At 44.3% G+C, this 20,741-nt stretch overlaps 1 protein-coding gene across 1 annotated transcript in view; it reads right to left on the reverse strand.

Moving 5' to 3' along the window:
• The window catches only part of EFNB1 (ephrin B1), a 54,786-nt gene that overhangs the window by 13,720 nt on the left and 20,325 nt on the right, over positions 1–20,741 (reverse strand). Inside the window, exon 2 of the mRNA XM_073556107.1 lies at positions 3,351–3,628. Within this exon, the coding sequence (XP_073412208.1) occupies positions 3,351–3,628 (278 nt within the window). The remainder of the gene's footprint in view (positions 1–3,350; positions 3,629–20,741) is intronic.

Consider the following 20,741-nt stretch of genomic DNA (forward strand, 5'->3'; position numbering starts at 1 on the left):
GGCCGGTGAGATAAGAGTATGGAATCCAGAAAGGCGATACGCTGGAGAAAGGACGCTATTCCAGAGGAACAAAAAGCACTCATGATCATACAGGAACAAGGAGGAAACCAGACACAGAGAAAGGAGAACAGACACACAAGTTAAAGTACTTTGATAAACCTGATGCTGCTGATCAACCATCAGGAGACAACTAAGAATTTCATACAACTCATCCAAAACCTCAATGGTCTACAGGGTAGTATATTCATAAGATAGAAGTGATGCAACAACCTGACCCAATCTCGTGCAACGAATGGCGCTCATAAGGCCTGTTCCCCTAGCGTCCTCCAAACTATACAAGTCTCACAGGCATGGACTGTACATAAAGCAGATCACATCTAATATGGGGATGTATGCTGGGGCTGGATCTACCAGCACGGAGGCATATAGACGGCATGGCACTACATGGACATAGGACGAGAATTCAGAAGACAGACATTTTCTGGACCTCCGTACCCGCAGTATTTCCAGTATCTGTTGGATAGAAATCGCCTGTTGGCTGAGGACAGAATACTTCCAGATGTGAACTGCTGTGAAAGATCTCTCCCATACACCCGCCAGCCAAACAGTGCCAGGGGCTACAGCTGGAGAAAGGAAAAACGACAAAGAAATACAAGGAAAAAAAGATGGAGGAGTGTGGGGGGGGGGGGGGGGGGGGGGGGAGGCAAACTCTGGAAATAAAGTAATGTTATAGAGAAATGCAAAGTGTGACAGGAAAGCTGCAAGACCACATTGAACACAGAAATAGCTATTGGCCTTCAGTCTCCACCTATCTAGCTGAAATACTCAGACCTGCTCCCCTCGGCCCTGCCGGGGCCAGCACCAGATAGATCTCTGTGCATAGCCATGCTCTGCCATTTCATGCTCCATGAGCTCTGAATCCCAGCGGTAAGAGACTGGCATGACTGGGTCAGTGAGCATGCTTCCCGCATAAGCAGAGCTGCATTACTCGCTCCATCTGGCCCAAATCAAGTATTGACTTTCAAGAAATAGGGCACAATGTGTCGCATGCAGGGAGAGAGTCCTTCAGGGTCTTTCCATTCCTCAGTCAAGCAGTAAAAGAAATACATAGCAAATATTCATGCATACAGTGTGGTGCTTGCCAGGTAACATGAGGATCTCTCTGAACACCAGATTAAAAAGTAAGCTGCCTATTTATAGCCGCCCCACAGAGGGCAGCATGCCTTCAGTCTATACTACAGGATCCCTCAGAAATATTTAAAGAGGGCGTAGACTACTTTAGCATTGATGACCTATGCTTAGGATAAATCATCAAGGTCTGATCGTGGAGGGGGTGTGACACCCAGCATCCCTACCGATCAGCTGTTATATGTCTGTGGTCTCTGTCCGGAAGAACTCACTTGCGGAGCAGCGACGTTTTCTGATAGTGGCCATCGCAGGGTACTGCATATTGGCCTCCTACTGATTTGAATAGGAGGTAGATGTGTACGTAGTACTCCCGGCCAGCGGCCAATGATAACAGCTGATCGGCAGGGGTGCCGGGTGTTGACCCCAGCCGATAGGTCATCAATGCTAAAGTAATTGACAACCTCCAACATGGAAAGAGGAGGAATGTTTGTGCAAGCATCTTAAAATGGGTTATCCACGTCCGAGCAAATTTTCAGAAAACTGTGAAACTTGTCAAATCCTAAGGGTGTGTAATACACACATGGTTAGGATTTGGCTCCACTTGTCAGTTCCAGTTGTGATCACATGACCGTAACTATACGATTTACTTACGATCACGTGACGACTAGAATATCTGCCATTTCGCTCAACGTTTGATCAATAAGAGGATTAGTAGTCCTGATACTACCGCAAGTAAAGCAACTCATACTTGTGACTGCGTGAGGACCACTGGAACCAGCAAGAGGAGCAGAATCCACTGCGTATTACAGGAATGGCATTGTGTGGGATATTTCAGGCAATCGCATGCTGCAGAGGAAAAAATTACTAAAACTAGCAGTGGAAAGCGCTTTACATTGTGGACTGAAATTCACAATGTGGAAATTTAGTTTGCAGATTTTAACTGTTACTTTCACTTTTTGAAAAGCAAAAGTTCTGCAGACTTGCAGCATTTGCCCCCCCAAAATCTGCATCCATTGATGTAGATTTTGCCACAGCAAGAGGTTCATGTGTGGATGTCTTTTGGGTCAAGACACTGCATTAAAAAGTACCAAGCATCACTTAAAGGAATTGTTATGAACCTCGCCCCCATACCTCTCCCATCGGACTAAGCACTCATCAGTAGGTGGTTGCTAGCTACCTACCTGCCTGTGTTGCACTGCTCCCATCCCTCCCGGCTGAAAAGCGGTCACAGACTTCTACTGCTGGCGAGTCTTCTGCTTCCTGGAAGTGAAGTCATGGTACATCTCTGCTGATTCGTTGACTGACAGCCGGGTCCACACTGCATTAGGCCAAGCCGACTGTCAATCAATATGACATCAGTCACACCCCATTGAAAGCAGTGCAGCAAAGAACTGCTCTGTAGACATGCCATCATACTAAGGAGGAGCAGACCGTGAGCGCTCTGAGCTGGGAGAGATCGGAGCAGGGTAGCATAGGCAGGTAGGTGGCAACTTCCTGCTGATAAATGTATAACCCCATAGGAAAAAAGTTATGAATAACCCCTTTAAGAAAATAGTACTGTAATTGTTTGTGCATAGACCTGGCCTACAACTATAAGTCATGATCACTAGGGAGGAAATTGGGTATGTAAAAACCATTAAGACGCAAGACATTTAACAATTCCCTATGTATTACACAAGATAAAAAAAACCTCAAACCACACGAGATAGCAAAAGAGAAATTACACTCACAAAAAAAAAAAAAAAAATTTTACCTTTCACTGAGTTCCCACAGTGTAAGGAATACAATTACTACTGCATGGGGCGGGGGAAGAGTGTACAATTATTGGAGTGCCCTGGGCTGCAATAAACCTTACTATGACCCTAAACTCCAGAAACCCTTCTACTTAACAGGCCACAAGCCCCACTAGCGGGAATGCTGGCGATGCGCTCGTACTGCTGTGCATGCATATTTCAGACAAAATGCGCTCTAATTGTCTGGAAACGCTCACTAAAGAGTGCAAACCTCAAACTTTTCTTTGGTTGCTTTGTAGATTACATTGTAACACACATGGACCTGCTATGACTGCAGCGCTTCTGGTAACATTTTGACTAAACCACTTTTAAAAGTGTAAAAAAGTTGAGATTTACAAAGCATATTGCACAGTAAGTGCTGATAAAACACGTGGTTGGTGCTCATAAAGTCTGCCCCAGGTCTGGGCTGGTGGCGTCCTGATGACTTACATGTAATATAATAGTCCTGGTTTCTTTTGAATTCTAGGCCCATGTAGTTTGGACTAAATTCCTGGAACTTGATGGTGAACCGAAATTCCTTCTCAGGTATGTTGCAGGTGACCAAGACATTGGGGTCCATAACTGTACTACATGAATCTGCCTGGTCTCTGCGCACCATGTACAACTTGTAATACTCATAAGGCCGCGATGGCTCCCCCTTGGGGCAAATAATGTCCAAACGGTCTCCAATCTCTGGGTATAAAACCAAGCCTTTTCCAGGTAGAAACCTGCAAGAAACAAAAATATAGATTAGAACTGGAGATTTATGGCAATTCTTTTGCAGCCACCCTATAAACATCTGTTCCAACATACAACCACACCTTCAGACATTTCCCACATTCATCACACCTCATTTTCATTATGTATCTCACCGCCCAAACTGCAACATCCTCAATCTTATGTCCCATCATGAAGGCACAAATGTAGAGAAGGTGCAAAATGAGGAAACATCTAAGAGGAGATCAAATGTGTAATCAGAACATCAAGAGCCTGCAGCAAGGAAGCAGAAGCTGGGAGCCCAGAAGCCAAGCCACTGCAGGAGTTTAAGACAGGGTTTGGCATTTGGACATCACCCAACATTAACAAAACATGTGGAGAGACTGGGAGCGTGCATGCTGCCGGCTTACAGGCAGCTGACATCACACAAAGTCTTCGTGAGACACCTCCATGCTGCTCCAAGTAGGTCAGGTAAGGCTGGAAACACGATAAGGCCAGGTAGCAGTCTCTCCTTTCCATATACAGCCCAAAAGAGAAAGTCGTAATCATATCTGAGAAATGCACATGGCAGGAATGAAGGAGGAAAGGTTGTCTAGTCTCAGGTGGCCAAGCCTGTAGGTGTAGATGAGTACACGTGTGAATCATCGGAGTCTGTCTGAACCCCCAGGCGGCTTCACACAGGAGATAACAGCCCAATCCAGCAATTTGTACACTTGTAAAGAACTGCCATGAATTTACTTTATCTACCTGGGAAGAAGACATAATACAAAAAAAACCTCACAAAAGCAGAGGCATTCTAAACCTGACATCTGAGGTTTGCTTCCTAACCTTCCGGGGGCAGTGTCAAAGTGTCGGTGACCTACGGGTCATTTATAGAACAGAAAACCTGCTTTCTCCACGTCAATACGGGATTACAGCGCTAATAGAAACGTATTGCCAGGGAGGGAAATAAAATGATATATCATTAGATTTTTATTCTGTCTGGAGAGCGTTACCCGGTCACCAGCGCGTTTGTTTGCCTAATGGCTGCAATCTTATTTATAGCACAATAAAGACAGGTTTACCATGAAAACGAGTCTCGTTAAATATTTAACCACATGGTTGCCAGAGTCAGCCATATCTGGTTACTCGTCCCAGCAGAAGCGAAGGTTTCCAGCCTGACCAGACCAAGGAGGGAGCAGCACCACGCACTTCATGCTCGGAAGCACATATCAGGACACGGAAATTCCCTTGTTCACTTAAATAACATAACTTTCACTGCAAACACAATCTTACAAGAGGCTACGTGAAAGGCAATTTACATGGACGTCTTCATTTGGTAATAGAAGGTTCCTAAACCACAGAAGAATAGGTTGGCATAAAAGAACACTGAGAAGAACACTAACTTCTCAGGACACTTACTGGACCATACTGATCTCCAAGGAATCATTGATAAATGATTAAGCATTACATATCTGTCTCTGACCAATATAATCCACCATCAGGTGACACCCAACTAATACCCCCAACATGCAACAAGCCTGGATGGTCTCAATAGACCACAAAAACCTGAGATCCTGCATTGCCCTCATTCTTCTTACACGTGTAAGAAAACCGATGAACGATCAATTTGACATAAGAGCCAAATGCACCTTTGGGTGTCCACTCCATAGAACACTATAGGACATTATATTCCCATTTCATTTGAGGTAAAAAATAAAATAAGGTTGAACATCAGAATCTACGACAATGCGGCACTCTTCAGAAGTCATCAAAAGCCACCGCCGTCAAGGGTACGAAGTAGTTAATGCTCAAGTCACTTAGTATACAGGGGAGGTCTCAGCCCTTCTGGGTTTATATAAAAGATATATTTCTACACACAAACATATATATTGCAGTCTCCAGGGAAAGACATAAAGCCTCGGCAGGGCGTCCCCCAGCAAATTGAGACACCGAACACAAAGGCCGTCTCACAGGAGCCAGTTAGCTCTGCACATTCCTCTCTCCCCGGTTCCTTGGGAGAGCTATCAGGTGGCAGGCCCCAATTTTCTTATTGTTCAGGGAGGTGTTTTCTGATGGGAAAGGTGAAGAGGGGATTTGTGAGGTCTGAAAAATGATCCCTTCGAGTTGGGTAAACAAGAAATGCTTTGTTGCTAGGCCGGATTCACAAGCTGTGTGATAAATGCGTGTGTTTAATGTGTGTACGTTGACATGCGTGGACCTGCGTGCACGGCGCAGGGAGAGACATCACACTCGCAAAGCCTGCTGACAGCGTCCCTAAGGAAGGCGAAGGCTCATGGGTGACGCTGCGATAAAAGCTCCAGAGCTGCACATTTCCATATTCTGATCTATACACAGAAGACTTTCACAGGCAGGAAAGTTTTGCTGTGGTTCAGACTGTCATTCAATTCCTCCCATTGGGGAAGAAGTTTAAAAAAAAAAAGAAGAAAGTTGCCAGGTTGGAACCTCTGCCTGACAAGTTCATGAATATTAAAATGGAAATCTGCATATCCTTAGGGCTTTTGGCTCCACTGGGGGTGGGAAAGAAATCTGTTGTGTGTGCCGGGAGGGGGAGAACAAGGATCCCCCCAGTTTTTGCCTGACAAATCCTTTTCACGTCCCGGCTTGGCTTTTGTTTTAGGATTTCCATGATTGTGCTGGGGTCTCTAAAGCCGTGTTATCTCATTACGTTCCACAGCTCTCAATACTGGTCATTTGCATATGAGAGAGTCTAAACAAGCCCCCCTCTCAAGTCCCCACAACACCCCTTACCCTCATGAAGTGGGGAAGTTAACGATCAAAGCGGTGTAATGTGGCTTACATTCCTCGGCCATTCAGCCACATAAAGACTGGCACAGAGGGGGTGGGACTGCCAAGCCAGTTGGCAACAGGGCAAGAAAAGGAGAACAAAACCCACTAAATCTCCAAGAATTCATAGCGAACGCCCATTCACCAGCCCCATCTGCTTCACCTGACACCATTTCATCAGGTATCAAAAAGAAGAGGCATAAGCAGTAACAAACCTCGCCTAAGAAGTTAAGAAGTTATAGATAATATTCCCAAGTCTGAACATCCTAAAAAATCTCATTTCTGGTTGTTCTACTGAATATTCTTGGCCGAAATCAGGAATACTCAAAGGGGGAAGTCTGATCTGAACTGGGAAAATTGTCCCACGCCACCATCACTATATGTTTAAGGCTGGTTTTACACTTGCCGTGTTTTTGGGGCCCCAATATATTTCTATGAGGCCGCAAAAATTAGTAGCAGGGCCGTACTCCGTATGGCCGTGAGGGTCGTATTTGCGGCCGTTAAAAAAAATCACGAGCTTGATCGATAGCTTGCACGACTTAGACACAGCTGCAATGTATTTCAACTTTAGCTTGTTTTTGTGGTACATCGTATTTGCGGATCGCCGTTTTTGCCCCTGCTATTTGTTATAACAGGGATTCGAGAAGTTTTTTGTGGCCCGTTTTTGCGGAAGAACGTGGAAATTAGGGCCATACGGCCCGCAAAAAAGGACGGCAATAACGAACTCAAAAAAACACGGCAAGTGTAAAACCAGCCTAAGACTGCTCACATGAATATCAGGAGAAAACAGAGCAAGCAATATAAAAAATTATATTCAATTTTATTCAAGTAAAGTACTACAAAAGACATATATCTATAATAATGTGCAATTATGGACAAAAACAGATAGTATCCGCATACAGTATCCCAAACCTCCAAATAGATGGAAAAATTCCCGGACCATGCCCCAGGGAAGTACAAAAAATTCCCACAATAAGAAATTATAGCCCCCAAGCACAGTGGCCTAAACTAGACATTAGTAAGGGGCATCGTTATAGTGAAACAAGCCGCAATAGGTAAGCGGCAGAAAACAATGGGGAAAAAACCGACCCCCAAGGGGCACTTACCAGGAATGGAGGAGAGGGGAAAGGCTGTACCACCCCCGACGCGCGTTTCGCGGCGTCTCAGGCCGCTTTATCCCTCTTGATAAAGCGGCCTGAGACGCCGCGAAACGCGCGTCGGGGGTGGTACAGCCTTTCCCCTCTCCTCCATTCCTGGTAAGTGCCCCTTGGGGGTCGGTTTTTTCCCCATTGTTTTCTGCCGCTTACCTATTGCGGCTTGTTTCACTATAACGATGCCCCTTACTAATGTCTAGTTTAGGCCACTGTGCTTGGGGGCTATAATTTCTTATTGTGGGAATTTTTTGTACTTCCCTGGGGCATGGTCCGGGAATTTTTCCATCTATTTGGAGGTTTGGGATACTGTATGCGGATACTATCTGTTTTTGTCCATAATTGCACATTATTATAGATATATGTCTTTTGTAGTACTTTACTTGAATAAAATTGAATATAATTTTTTATATTGCTTGCTCTATGTTTTCTCCTGATATTCATTCCATTGTTTGAGTTTATGCATCATTTTTGGCCTTGGAGGATAGTTTTTTCTTCCCTCCATACGCCATATAATGACTAAAGGGTTTCTGCTTTCACTAAGACTGCTCACATGTAGTGCAAATTCCACCTTCTGTGACGCTTTAGCTCCATATTTTCTGCAGGTACCAGAATACAATTTTCTTTGATTGCGATTTTGCCAAGTTTTCGCCTTTGCATTTTTAGTGTTTTTTTCTTCTACAGATAAGTTTTGGATTTTGCACTTAAAATCTTTTTTTTTTTTTTTTTTTTACACTCACTTTTTTTTTTCCTTTTTGAGGCTTCATGTAGAAGCCTGTAGAGAAACACCAAAACCGCACAGTGATCAGGAGTTTTGGAAATCACATCCACGTTGCTGGGACAGTTTAGGCAGATTTTCTGCACAAAACACACAGCTGAAAATAAAATAAAAAACCCATTATAACGCTATGTGGCCCCGTGGCCTAGTGTGCGGATGTTTGCAAAAAATTACATTTTGCATTGACTATAGAAGGCAGATAACTAATTTTTCTACAAAATTGGCTAAGGCTAATTTCACATTAGCTTTTTTTGCGCAGCGCATCGTGCGCAATAGAAACGCATGCAAAAAAGCATCATGCGTTTACGTTTTTATGTGCATTCGTTCTCTAGGGGGTTAAAACCAGTGTCTACACATTTTTATGCCAAAAACGCATGGGCACGAAAACGCAGATGAATGCATGTCCATGCGCACGTCAGCGTTCCCATAGACTAATGCATTATTTTGTCGCATTCCGTGCGCAAGCGTGCATTTGACACCTTTCGGCGGACCCAAAAATGCAACAGGTTGCGTCTGGCGTGTCCAGGCGCATATCTTGAAAAAAAGCATGCAAACTCAAGACCATGCGCATGCCATGTTAAACATAGGTGCACATGGACGCCCACGATGCGCAGCGCAAAAAGAACGCTAATGTGAAACCAGCCTAAGACAGCACAACTTCAGTTGTTTGCTACTATTTTGTATGAAGGCCTTATTGCCTGGCTACTAGACTGGACTGTAAAGACTTACAATAATTTGCCTTCCATGACTATTTAATACAACTAACCCAATAAAATTACCCAACAAACTATATTGAATTTGGTTTGTTTTCACAACCCTTATGATGAAATTCAGTGGCAGGACTGAATATTTTTGTAACACATTGATTACTCTCCAGAGGGCAAAGTCACTAAGCAGAACATTAAAACGACAAAAGGAAATGACAATCAATATATTTAGTAACACGGGCTAGTTTTTATTCCCTCTGGGCCACATGGCTTGCTTGAATGGTCTGTTAAATTGGAACCATGTAAAAAAAAAAAAATTAATGTCACTTCATGCCAATCAACCATGCCTCTATTCCACGAATCCCTCTACACAAGATACAGGGACTACAATGGAGAAATGGGGCAAGGCAAATAAGACAATGGAGAATTCCGAGACCACCATATTTTAGGAGGAACATCTTTAGTCAAGTCCTAGAAAGTACACAAAGAGCATTATGGAGTCTTGTTGCTCTCAGTTTTTGACCTCTAGTAACGTCACCAAATAATGTATCGACTAGGTGAAACTATTAAAAATATATGCACTAAATTGCAGTTCTCAAAACATCTGTGTTATTGGGTTCTCTGCAGACCTGCTATGCGAGGGGGTTTACGAAATTTGGTGCCAGGTTTGCACACCTTTTTAGGTTATTTTCCATTGATTTTTATCTGCATGTAATGCCAAGTTTACAATCAATAAAAGAATTGGTTGAAAATCTGGAAACGCATCTTATGCTCATCTATTATAAGACTGAATTTACGCGTATAAACCGTTCCAGGCAGTTTAATATCTTGCTGATGCGCAAGAAAAAAAAAAAAAAAAAGGGAAAAAAAAACCTATTAAATCTACTGTTGAAGGGAAGAGCAAGAAAAAAAAAAGCATCATTAAATAGTTTAATGAGCTTTGTAAAGACAGGACGCAGCCTGTGCAAGGTGTGCCAAGCATGCACTATTTCCATCATCTAAAAAGGTATTTAAAAAGGAAAAAAAAAAAAAAAAAACACTAAACATAATGGCATATAGAAGATGCCCTTTTCTGTAGACAGACGCCCAGACGTAAAATGAGGGTCTAATTCTATGACACAATTGTCTACGAACTGCAGGGCAACTCCTAACACATTTTACAACATTGTTATGTTGTAGGGGAATTAACTGTTCACCATCAGCATTCCCCAGTGTCAGAAATGCCAGTTTTATTGGCAAAAATCATCGAGACGCAGCACTTGACAAATCGCTATAATGCTTTAGTCATTTTCTTTGGAAATACCTTGTTATGCAATAAAAAAAAAGGCGCCCCCCTCCCTGACTCCGAAGACCCCTTTACTTGCCTCCTATAAATGTTAGCCTCAGGATCCTGCCCACAAGGTCACACATGTACTCTGTCTACATACTAGCCATTGTGGCATGCACTTTCTAGCTCAAGACCAACAATAGAAGGATGATTGGGAGGTGAGGGAGCTTCTGAGAAAATTACACTAATTTTCTAGGACAGTCATTTTATTTATATAGCGCCATCATATTCCCCAGCGCTATACGACCATCATCAAGGTCTACACATAAGGGAATACAGGTCGAGTCTTTAGATTATGGGAGGTAATGGACCCGGAGGAAACCCACACAAACACGGGGAGAACATACAAACTCCTTGCAGATGTTGTCCTTGGTGGGATTTGAACCCAGGACCCCAGCGCTGCAAGGCTGCAGTGCTAACCACTGAGCCACCGCACTGCCCACTGGACAACATGTCCTTATATTCACTAATGTGATGAGATTAGGCAAAATTGCTGGAGACAAGCACATCTCCAAATAAAAGTCTCTTGGTCCTAGAAAGCTCTGGCAGTTACTGTGCAATCACCAAGTACGCCATCACGTCATGCAACGTCCAACAGTCAAGTAAATTGGCATTAACTATGGATGTCATCAAAATGTGCCAAGTAATGAGTTGCTTTAAAATCTTTACAAAACATTCATACACTAAAATGTGGATATAATGTTTAGTTTATATAGCAAGTGCTTGCTTTCCTACACGACAATACACTTTAAAGTGTTGTCATACTGCTCAAAAGAGTAAAAAAAAAAAAAAAAAAAAAAAAAAAAAAAAAAAGCTAACATGATAGGGTGGTAATGTACCGGCAAACACTGAAGTGCACCTCCTTCAGCACTGCTTGGGTTAATTACAAGGGAAGAGATCTTGCCCAGCGAGCCCAAGAATGAATAGTGAAGCTCTGTATCATTACGTAATACGGATCATGCTCAAGGGGCGCACGGCTACCATACAGAGCTCCACTATAGAAAGTGCGGCATAAAGGATCTGGGCAACAGCAGACACTGGATCGCCACAGTCATGTGGCCGAGGTACACAGCCGGGGCGGAGAGGACCTAACTGTGAGAACCAAACCTCCAGCCCTGCTAATTAAAAAAAACTCCACCCCAAGGCCAGGATGGGGGAAATGAACGACTCTATATACTTGAGACAAGTATAGCTCTATTGTCTGGGGTTAAAGGGTGACTCTTAATGGACTGTCCAAGACAAGGGACAGGCAGAGCTCTTTGTGCCTCTATTCCTTCTGCTTATTCACGTGGCTTCCCCCTTACAGACACACTTAAGCTCTCTTCTGTCTCACACACCGGCCCGTATTGATGTGTGCTCTCCACACCCACTTTCTGGTCTCTAAATGGATTTACAAGATTCACTAGCAAGGCAGAAACCAGTTTCTATAGCAACCTTTGCTCTTTCACTCGCAACTCTACCCTAGTCCTCCTCCTTCTCCCAATATCTCCATGTCTACTCTATGCTATTCCCCCTCCTTCCCCAATATCATCATGTCTACGACAAGCTATTCCCCCTCCTTCCCCAACATCTCCAGATCTACTCTACGCTATTCCCAACCTTCCCCAATACCTCAATGTCTATGCTAAGCTATTCCCCCTCCTTCCACAATATCTCCATGTCTACTCTATGCTATTCCCCCTCCTTCCCCAACATCTCCATGTCTACGCTAAGCTATTCCCCCTCCTTCCCCAACAACTCCAGATCTACTCTATTCCCCCAACCTTCCCCAATACCTTAATGTGTACGCTAAGCTATTCCCCCCTCCTTCCCCAACAACTCTAGATCTACTCTATGCTATTCCCCCAACCTTCCCCAATACCTCCATGTGTACGCTAAGCTATTCCCCCTCCTTCCCCAATATCTCCATGTCTACTCTATGCTATTCCCCCAACCTTCCCCAATACCTCCATGTGTACACTAAGCTATTCCCCCTCCTTCCCCAATATCTCCATGTCTACTCTATGCTATTCCCCCACCTTCCCCAATATCATGTCTACGCCAAGCTATTCCCCCTCCTTCCCCAACATCTCCAGATCTACTCTACGCTATTCCCAACCTTCCCCAATACCTCAATGTCTATGCTAAGCTATTCCCCCTCCTTCCCCAATACCTCCATGTGTACGCTAAGCTATTCCCCCTCCTTCCCCAATATCTCCATGTCTATGCTATTCCCCCAACCTTCCCCAATACCTCCATGTGTACACTAAGCTATTCCCCCTCCTTCCCCAATATCTCCATGTCTACTCTATGCTATTCCCCCACCTTCCCCAATATCATGTCTACGCCAAGCTATTCCCCCTCCTTCCCCAACATCTCCAGATCTACTCTACGCTATTCCCAACCTTCCCCAATACCTCAATGTCTATGCTAAGCTATTCCCCCTCCTTCCCCAATATCTCCATGTCTACTCTATGCTATTCCCCCCCTCCTTCCCCAATATCTCCATGTCTACTCTATGCTATTCCCCCCCTCCTTCCCCAACATCTCCATGTCTACTCTATGCATGCCTTCTTGATCACTGGCTTCTCACCTCAGTTGACAAGGGATGAAAAATAGAAAAACACCTCCACAGTAACAACTCTTCTAACAATGGGGTAGGAGAAGGCTAATGCAAAAATCACTCAAAGCCTCATGCAAGTGCACAAGGGACATTCAGCCCCCTAATGGTTTGTGTTAGGGTTATGTGCACACGCTGCAGATTTGGCCCTGCGGATCCGTAGCAGTTTCTGCTGCATTGTACAGTACCTTTATTTTCTATGGAAAATGAAAACCGCAGTGCACGTGCTGCAGATTTTTCCGCGCAGATTTGCTGCGGTTTAAAATCCACAGCATGTCAATTCTTTGTGCGAAATCCGCAGCGGTTTTACACCTGCTCCATTGTACAGGTGTCAGGCCATGTGCACACGATGCAGATTTCCAGCGGATCCGCAGCGGATTTTACCACGCAGAAACGCTGCATATCCGCATTGTGATGTACAGTAGCATGTTAAATCAATTGAAAAAAAAAAACGCTGTGCAGACGCTGCGGATTTTTCCGCGTGGTTTTTTGTGGTTCAAAATATGCAGAATGTCACTTCTTTTGTGCGGTTTTCCACCTGCTCCATTCTCCAAATCCGCAGGGGGAAAACCGCACAAAAGCCGCAAGAAAAAAGGAAGAAATCCGCAGGAAAAATGCAGGTCATTTGACCTGCGGAATTCTTCAATTCTGCGCGGAAAAATCCGCAGGGCAAAAAAGTACGTGTGCAATTAGCCTAAAACCGCAGGCTAAAACGCAGGTCTTTTGACCTGCAGATTTTTGCCAAATCCGCAGCACAATCCGCAACGTGTGCACTTACCCTATGGCCGGGATCACACATGCGAGAAACTCTGATGAGTCTCGCATGTTAATACCTGGCACTGCCGCCAGCTCCGCTACTGATTGCCGTGTATTGAGATGCGAGACTCGTCAAAGTTTCTCGCATGTGTGATTCCGGCCTTCGAGTCAGATTTTGGCTAGGAGTACATGGCAACTGTAGCCACATAACATGAAGATCCCCTAGGAATTAGTGCATGCATTGGGGCATGTGACCAAAAGCCGAAACCTACAAGACCTTGGGCCCATATTGCTCATGACTACCATCATTCACCACAGTAGAAGTTGAAAGTGACCAAGTTACTCATGACATAGCTGCTTCTACGCAATCCAGTGTTCGTAACTATTCACAGGGTGCGGTTTACATTTCGCCATGCCTATACAGCATCAGTCAATGTTAATAAGGCCCTACACAACCCTGAGAACACAAGACCAATCCGTCCTAGCATGGTAAACACCATATATAAAACAAAGGCAGGATGGGGCTGAAGGATACATGAGAGGCCCACTACACAGGCCCAACAGTGCATGTTATTCCGAGAACTATGCAATGTAACATGTTACTGCAATTAGGTGGTTTATAAAACTACGTGCAATAAAGGCAAAATGACAATATTCTTCATGAGGTGTTAAAAGTAGTAAAGTTGAACGGGTTAAGGCCCATTAGGCCCCATTTTCTCTCAGGATCTCCTGCCTGCACCAGACAACAGAACTTGAGGCTCATTGTCTCCTTTCTAGCGTCAATTAAAAGCCGGGCCTGTCACTCACATCGTTCAGGGGTTTTTGTTCCTTTACTGTCATTTCCTGTCAAGTAAACTTCTTTCTGCCCAAGCCTCCCTCCTATGCAATGAAAAGAACTAGCAGCAGCCCACCCTCTTACCTCATTCCCAGCATGGGAGATGAAGTCCTGCAGTGAAGGAGTGCTAGGCTCCTGGGCGAAAAGGCTCGTCTTTTGACAACAGAGCCGCTAGACCTGCAGGTAGATTAGGCCAAGACACCATTGACAATATTCTAGCATTTTATGGCAGACATATGCTGGCCCACTATTTGCCATCAAATAGTCATTCTACCAAGATTTACAGGTCAGGTTTTGTGACAGATTTCTCCCATGAGGAAAAAGCCAATCCTAAGACTGTGTGCAGACAGTCTCCTGCAGTTCCCGTGGCCGCTCCCCCATTGGGCTCTATACTTAGGCCTGCAGGCATGATGGCATCTCGCCACTGTTGAATTAAATGGAGAAAATCTAAACTACAGAATTAGACAATCCGATATAAAAATCTAAATAGGCAACTCTTCTGTTCCTGGCAAATTTACAGCAAAGGCCCCCCCATACATTAGTCTAAAATATTCAGAAACCACTAATATCATTGGGCCTAATACATATCGGAGTCTCCCGACTCTTCCCTGACCAGTTCCTTAACAAGGAGATAAGGCACTGAACTACAGCTGCTCGGCAGAGACTTTCCCAGATCCATGCCTCTAGTAACTTTAGTCTGAGCCAAGCTTTCACGTGTATGGAGAAGTCAGGAGAGACAGCCGATGTACGAGCACTAATTCAGCCATCGCATGTGTCTGGGAGCCCTTACTCTCCATGTTCACAATGGTGTCATGGCATCAATTTCTAATGGAAACTCATGAATCATAATGACCACAAAGTAAATCAATTACATAGACTGCAATAGGAGAGGACCACGCTCATGGACTTCGTACAGGACAATGAACAAACAAAACCCATCAGAAAGGGAGGGAGTCTTTATTGTTTGAGCAGAGTGAAATTAGTTTACTTTTCCCAGGGACCCTAAAGGGCAAAATTCACTCTTCAAGGGAGCACCAGCCTCCCATCACAGCATATACATGGATTATGGCACAACTGTGTTCATGCAGACAGCTGGGGAATAGTCAGTCTTCATACTGACCACTGAACTTTGACTAGGTGTTACTTATTGACAGAGCAAGCCATCAAGAGGAGCAATAAATATACGAGATCAGGTAATGGTCCACGGCCACCACTGTGAATAGCCCAACATCGGGATTACAGCCATGAAACATGCTGCCTGAATTGGAACAATGGAATTTGTTTGTTTAAGAAAAATGCAGATTTGGGGAACAATAAAAGCGAGTCCTTTAACCCCATTATACATCATGGGTCTTATCCTCATGATGACCACAATAAACTCACACTTTTCATTCTTTAGTCCATTGACACAGCCTTGAAAGCAGAGACAACCAATCTCAAAAAGGTGTTCTGCAAGATTTACCTTGAAGAGCAGAAGTATAAAAACTAACTCACAAGGCTGAGGGAGATGGAGCTTCCCCCAGCCGAGAAGGTCACCACCATATACTGGGAAAAAAAAAAAAGCAAAGCAGGTTATTTGCAATCTCCAAGAAACCTGATGCAAATCATGTATTTACAAGTGCCTTGAAGAAAAAGTGATGAGATGTGCCCAGGCCCATAAATGTAAATTCCGAAACAGATAGTGTTTACCAGCTGTGTACCAGCCAGATGATCGGGCATTTAACCCTTTCCAGAGAACAGTATCCAGTGCCCACAAAGTACTCCCTTCCTCTCAAACAATAAGGGGATTAAAATCCAAATGAATTCTTGTCCCACCCTTCACCAAGTTCTTCCTAATTCTTGCCATCTTAATTATACCCTCGCCTCCTGTCCCCCAAAGGAATTCCAGGCAGCCTCGGGCTCCCTCCGTATAATTTGCATCCAATTACTGCAGATTTCTATTCACAGACTCATTGAGAGTGAGAGGACTCTGAACAAGAGTGACAGGGGGAGGGAGCTAAGCATTATCCACCCCCCCCCCCCCGGTACCCTTCCAATTTCTTTATTTCAAGAAGATGGATAAAGTGCAGGGACCATGACAAATTTCACAAAGCCCCCAACCTTCTTCAGCGAGCCTCTCAAGAGAACAAGATGGGGGCTGATGAAAAGGAACAGGGAAGGAGGTGCTGGGTCCAGGGCAGCTAAGAAGTGTATGGGAGAGTTAATTTGCAGCTGGGAACATAGGAAATCCTCAAAATCTCAAATTAATGGAGCCAGAAGTTAATCACAATTCACACAACTAGGAATGATTTAGGCAGGGGGATCTTCTAAAAGTAGACCAAATTTGCAGATATGTTGAAGAAAACCATTGAGCGAGACACCTTGCAGGAAAATTATATGTCACTCTGGAAAACAGTATGCTGTAAAAGCTGTTAAAACCTGCTGAGGTCACCAGAATATCTGGTACGTAACATCAAGGCCTAGCTGGCAAAAAGCTCCATCCCTCTATGTCTTCATCTACAGAAAACCAAGGACCAGAAAAGGACAAGAGAAGATTTAATGTGAGACAATAGGTCAGCCAAGCTCTGAGAAACAATATCTTTCCTTGACCTGAATGAAAGAAGCAGCAATAAAGCCACGACCTCTAATGAAAAACATCTAGAAAGAAGCAATTCCCAGTAGAAGAGCGTCCACTCCCACCCAATTCTCGTTATGCCCCTTTAGTATTTTGAAGACTGCAGCTGAAGTGAACTCCATGGCACATTTAAAGCCTTCCATCACAGGAATATCATTTCAGAGGAATTAATGATAAAAAAAAAAATCTAAAATCACTTTGTTGAACCAACAGCAATAATCTGTGTTGCACGAGGCAATCCTCCGCTATACTCCACTTTGTCCACTAGAAAACAGATTATTGTACGTCTAAATGTTCAGCTTGTGCTCCAGGTTCCTCCCACACCAGTTAAGGCTAGACAGCGAGACCTGGCTCTAAATGAAGGTTACAAGGTTGTGGAAATTTCCTTAATGATGGACGCCCACTATATAATTGACTTGGAATGCGTTGTATATCAGCAGACCATGGATTCCCGAGATGGAAACACATTAGTGAAACAATGATGAAGTAAATGGCCCAAAACCATTTGTACTAAGTCAAAAGCAAGCAAGGGCTGCCAAGATGACACCAGGCATGCAGCAAAGCCAACTGTGGCGACGTGCTGACAATGCATTAACATTGCATATACCGGCATGACCAGTGCAAAGCATTGCACATGTAAGTAGCTCGCCGCAACCCCGCGGCAGACTTCTGAACAGGCGAGTTAAAGGGAACCTGTTACCCCTCCAGGTCTTTTTAAGTAAAAGAGCCACCTTGTGCCCCACTAATGCTGCATTCTGTCAAGGTGGCTCTTAATTAACATTACCTTCCACCGCAGAAATAGTTTATAAAATTGTTCAGACATACCAGAATTTTGACCAGCGCGCATGTCTTTCCCCCTCTGACACTGACGCCTTGCATCCATCATTCACTTCGTCCTTATGTCTTTGCTCCGCCTTCTATGTGTTCAATTTCTAATTCTGGCGCCTGCCCTGTAATATATTTTCTTGGGCATGCGCAGTTAGCGCTGCCCGTTCTCTCACATCACATCATGGCCTTCCTATCACACCTGCGTGGACACGCTGCCAGAGATCCCGCCCCGCAGTCGCTTATGATTTATTCACACTGCGGGGCTGGGAATCTTGGGCATGCACAGCAGTTCGCTGCGGCTCTCATGCCCAAGATTCCCAGCCCCGCAGTGTGAATAAATCATAAGCGACTGCGAGGCGGGATCTCTGGCAGCGTGTCCACGCAGGCGTGATAGCCAGGCCATGAAGTGATGTGAGAACGGGCAGCGCCAACTGCGCATGCCCAAGAAAATATATTACAGGGCAGGCGCCAGCATTTGAAATTGAACACAGAGGAGGCGGAGCAAAGACAATGAGGAAATGAGTGATGGATGTGAGGAGTCGTTGTCAGAGGGGGAAAGTCCTGCCCCCCCAGTCAAAATTCTGGTATGTCTGACCAATTTTATAAATGATTATTTCTGCAGTGGAAGGGACACTAAATAAAAGAACCACCTTGACAGAATGCAGCATTAGTGCTGCACAAGGTGGCTCTTTTACTTAAAAAATGCCTAGGGGGGGTGACAAGTTCCCTTTAACAATAACTGTAAAGTGCCCAAGCTCGGACATAGCTTGCTCCTCATTGCTGGCTAAAAGGGAAAGCTTTAACCTCAGTCCGGTGAACAGTTGGGGTTGTCTGCATTGGAGATTTACTTTATTATAAAAGGTTTTCCGATAAACTGATCACGGATATCCAGAAATCGGCTTTAATCGTTGCAGGAAACTCAATTGAAAGTGTTTGAAAAATGAAGGGTTGACCCAGTTCCACTAAACTCAACAAGTTCGTATTCAGGAGTGGAGGTGATTTCGATCGCATTTATTGCTGAGCACTGTACTAGGCCATCTCTACTAAGGTCAGAAAGTCAATGGAGCAACATACTCTTTGGAAAACTTTGGGATCGGGACACCTGTTCTAGTGGTCGTGGACGTCTGAGCAGTTGGACCCCCAGTAATCAAACATCACAAAGGAGATCTACAATTTCAAAAAGATAGAATGCTACATACCAAAGGGATAAGACTGCTGAATGCGACAGACCTGTGCAAAGCCATCTTTTCTTGCCTAAAGTTACAGAATTGCAATATAAAATGCCCAACCAAGGCACCTTCTTGCTGCTCGGGGAGGACGAGGTCTACAGCAAAGCTGCCGACATAGAAAAATCATACACCTCAGCAAGCTTTTATGACAGAGGCACCATATGCTAAAAGGGGGAGATATGTAAAGCGTAAGAACACAAAGGGACCATGGATGGGGGCAGAGACAGGTGTCAGAACTCAACAGCAGATACCAAGCACACAGGACGGCACAATGCTGGACACCCAACTTCTGCAGGCAAAACTTCATGACAGACAGGTCATGAAATCTGGCGTTTTGTTGTTCAACATGGCCGTAATTACACCAGAAAGGCCATTTCTGAGCCTCAAGACAAGCCGAGTGTGTGTAAATAGGGAGTGACACCTGTTAATTAACCCTTTGTGTGAAGCATGCACCTGTCACATAATGGGTGGGGAGGAGGGTGGATGTGAGCAACAGCTGTGCTTGTTTTAATTTGCAGAAATATAATTGGTGATTTCCTCCGCCATGCATGTAGAAGTATTCCCACAGCTCGAGAGGGGTACAAATATGGACAGTTGTTTGGGGTAAAAGAATTCAGTTTCCACATATACAAGTGAAATGGATTAAAAAAAAAAAAAAAAATTTAAAAGGATGGGTGTACATGAGAAACATGGAGCTGATTTTTTTTGGTGAAAAACTATTCTAGAATTGCAGATTGTAACCTGAAGCATGTCGATTTGCCCTGCAAACATCTGCAATATCAACATGACTGATGCAGATTTTCGTGGTAGAAAATGCCGCTAACATACATGAAAACTAACAGAAAAAGCTGGTACTATTATACATGAAAAGAAGATAGCGGTGCCAATCATGTCACTCCAAATACAACTACAATTGGCAGGTAGGACAACACACAGGACAACACACAGGGCTTGTATATCGGCACGTATGTGGGGTCACAACTGCTGACCTCCAATGTGAAAGCGAGCGGCACTGGAAAGCCCCTGTATTCTTTTTGGAGGGTCTTATAAGATGTGCGAGACAGTGGTAACCACTAAAAATGGCTGACTCCAATAGACAAATTGGAGTGAATAGGGAAGAGACAGATGGGAGGCCAAGTGTTTCTTTCACAAAATAATTCAATTATGTCAAATGTTCGATTTTTCCTTTAATATGCCACCAAACGGATACTATAGGATTGTGGGTGTGGAAAGCAACTACTGCACCCTGGACAGGAGCCCTGAAGAAGAAACAAGTGCCCTATGTACTCGAGTGTTGACTGGCAGCAGACAGGCATGACCACCGGCCAGGTGAGCAAACAAAACCATTCTCGTCATGTGCTTAAGACATGATGGAATGAGAGAAACGCCTTATTGCTGTTTGGACATAGGATAATTGACAGATTTTCTTTAAAACGGTGCTGTCCAGTTTACGGTCTATGTGCAATTGTTGGTAGGACACATTTAACCCTCACCACACCCATTAAGGAGACAG

Source organism: Dendrobates tinctorius, unplaced genomic scaffold (assembly GCF_039654945.1).
Source record: "Dendrobates tinctorius isolate UK_male_01 unplaced genomic scaffold, ASM3965494v1 ptg000231l, whole genome shotgun sequence".
NCBI classification, from domain to species: Eukaryota; Metazoa; Chordata; class Amphibia; order Anura; family Dendrobatidae; genus Dendrobates; species Dendrobates tinctorius.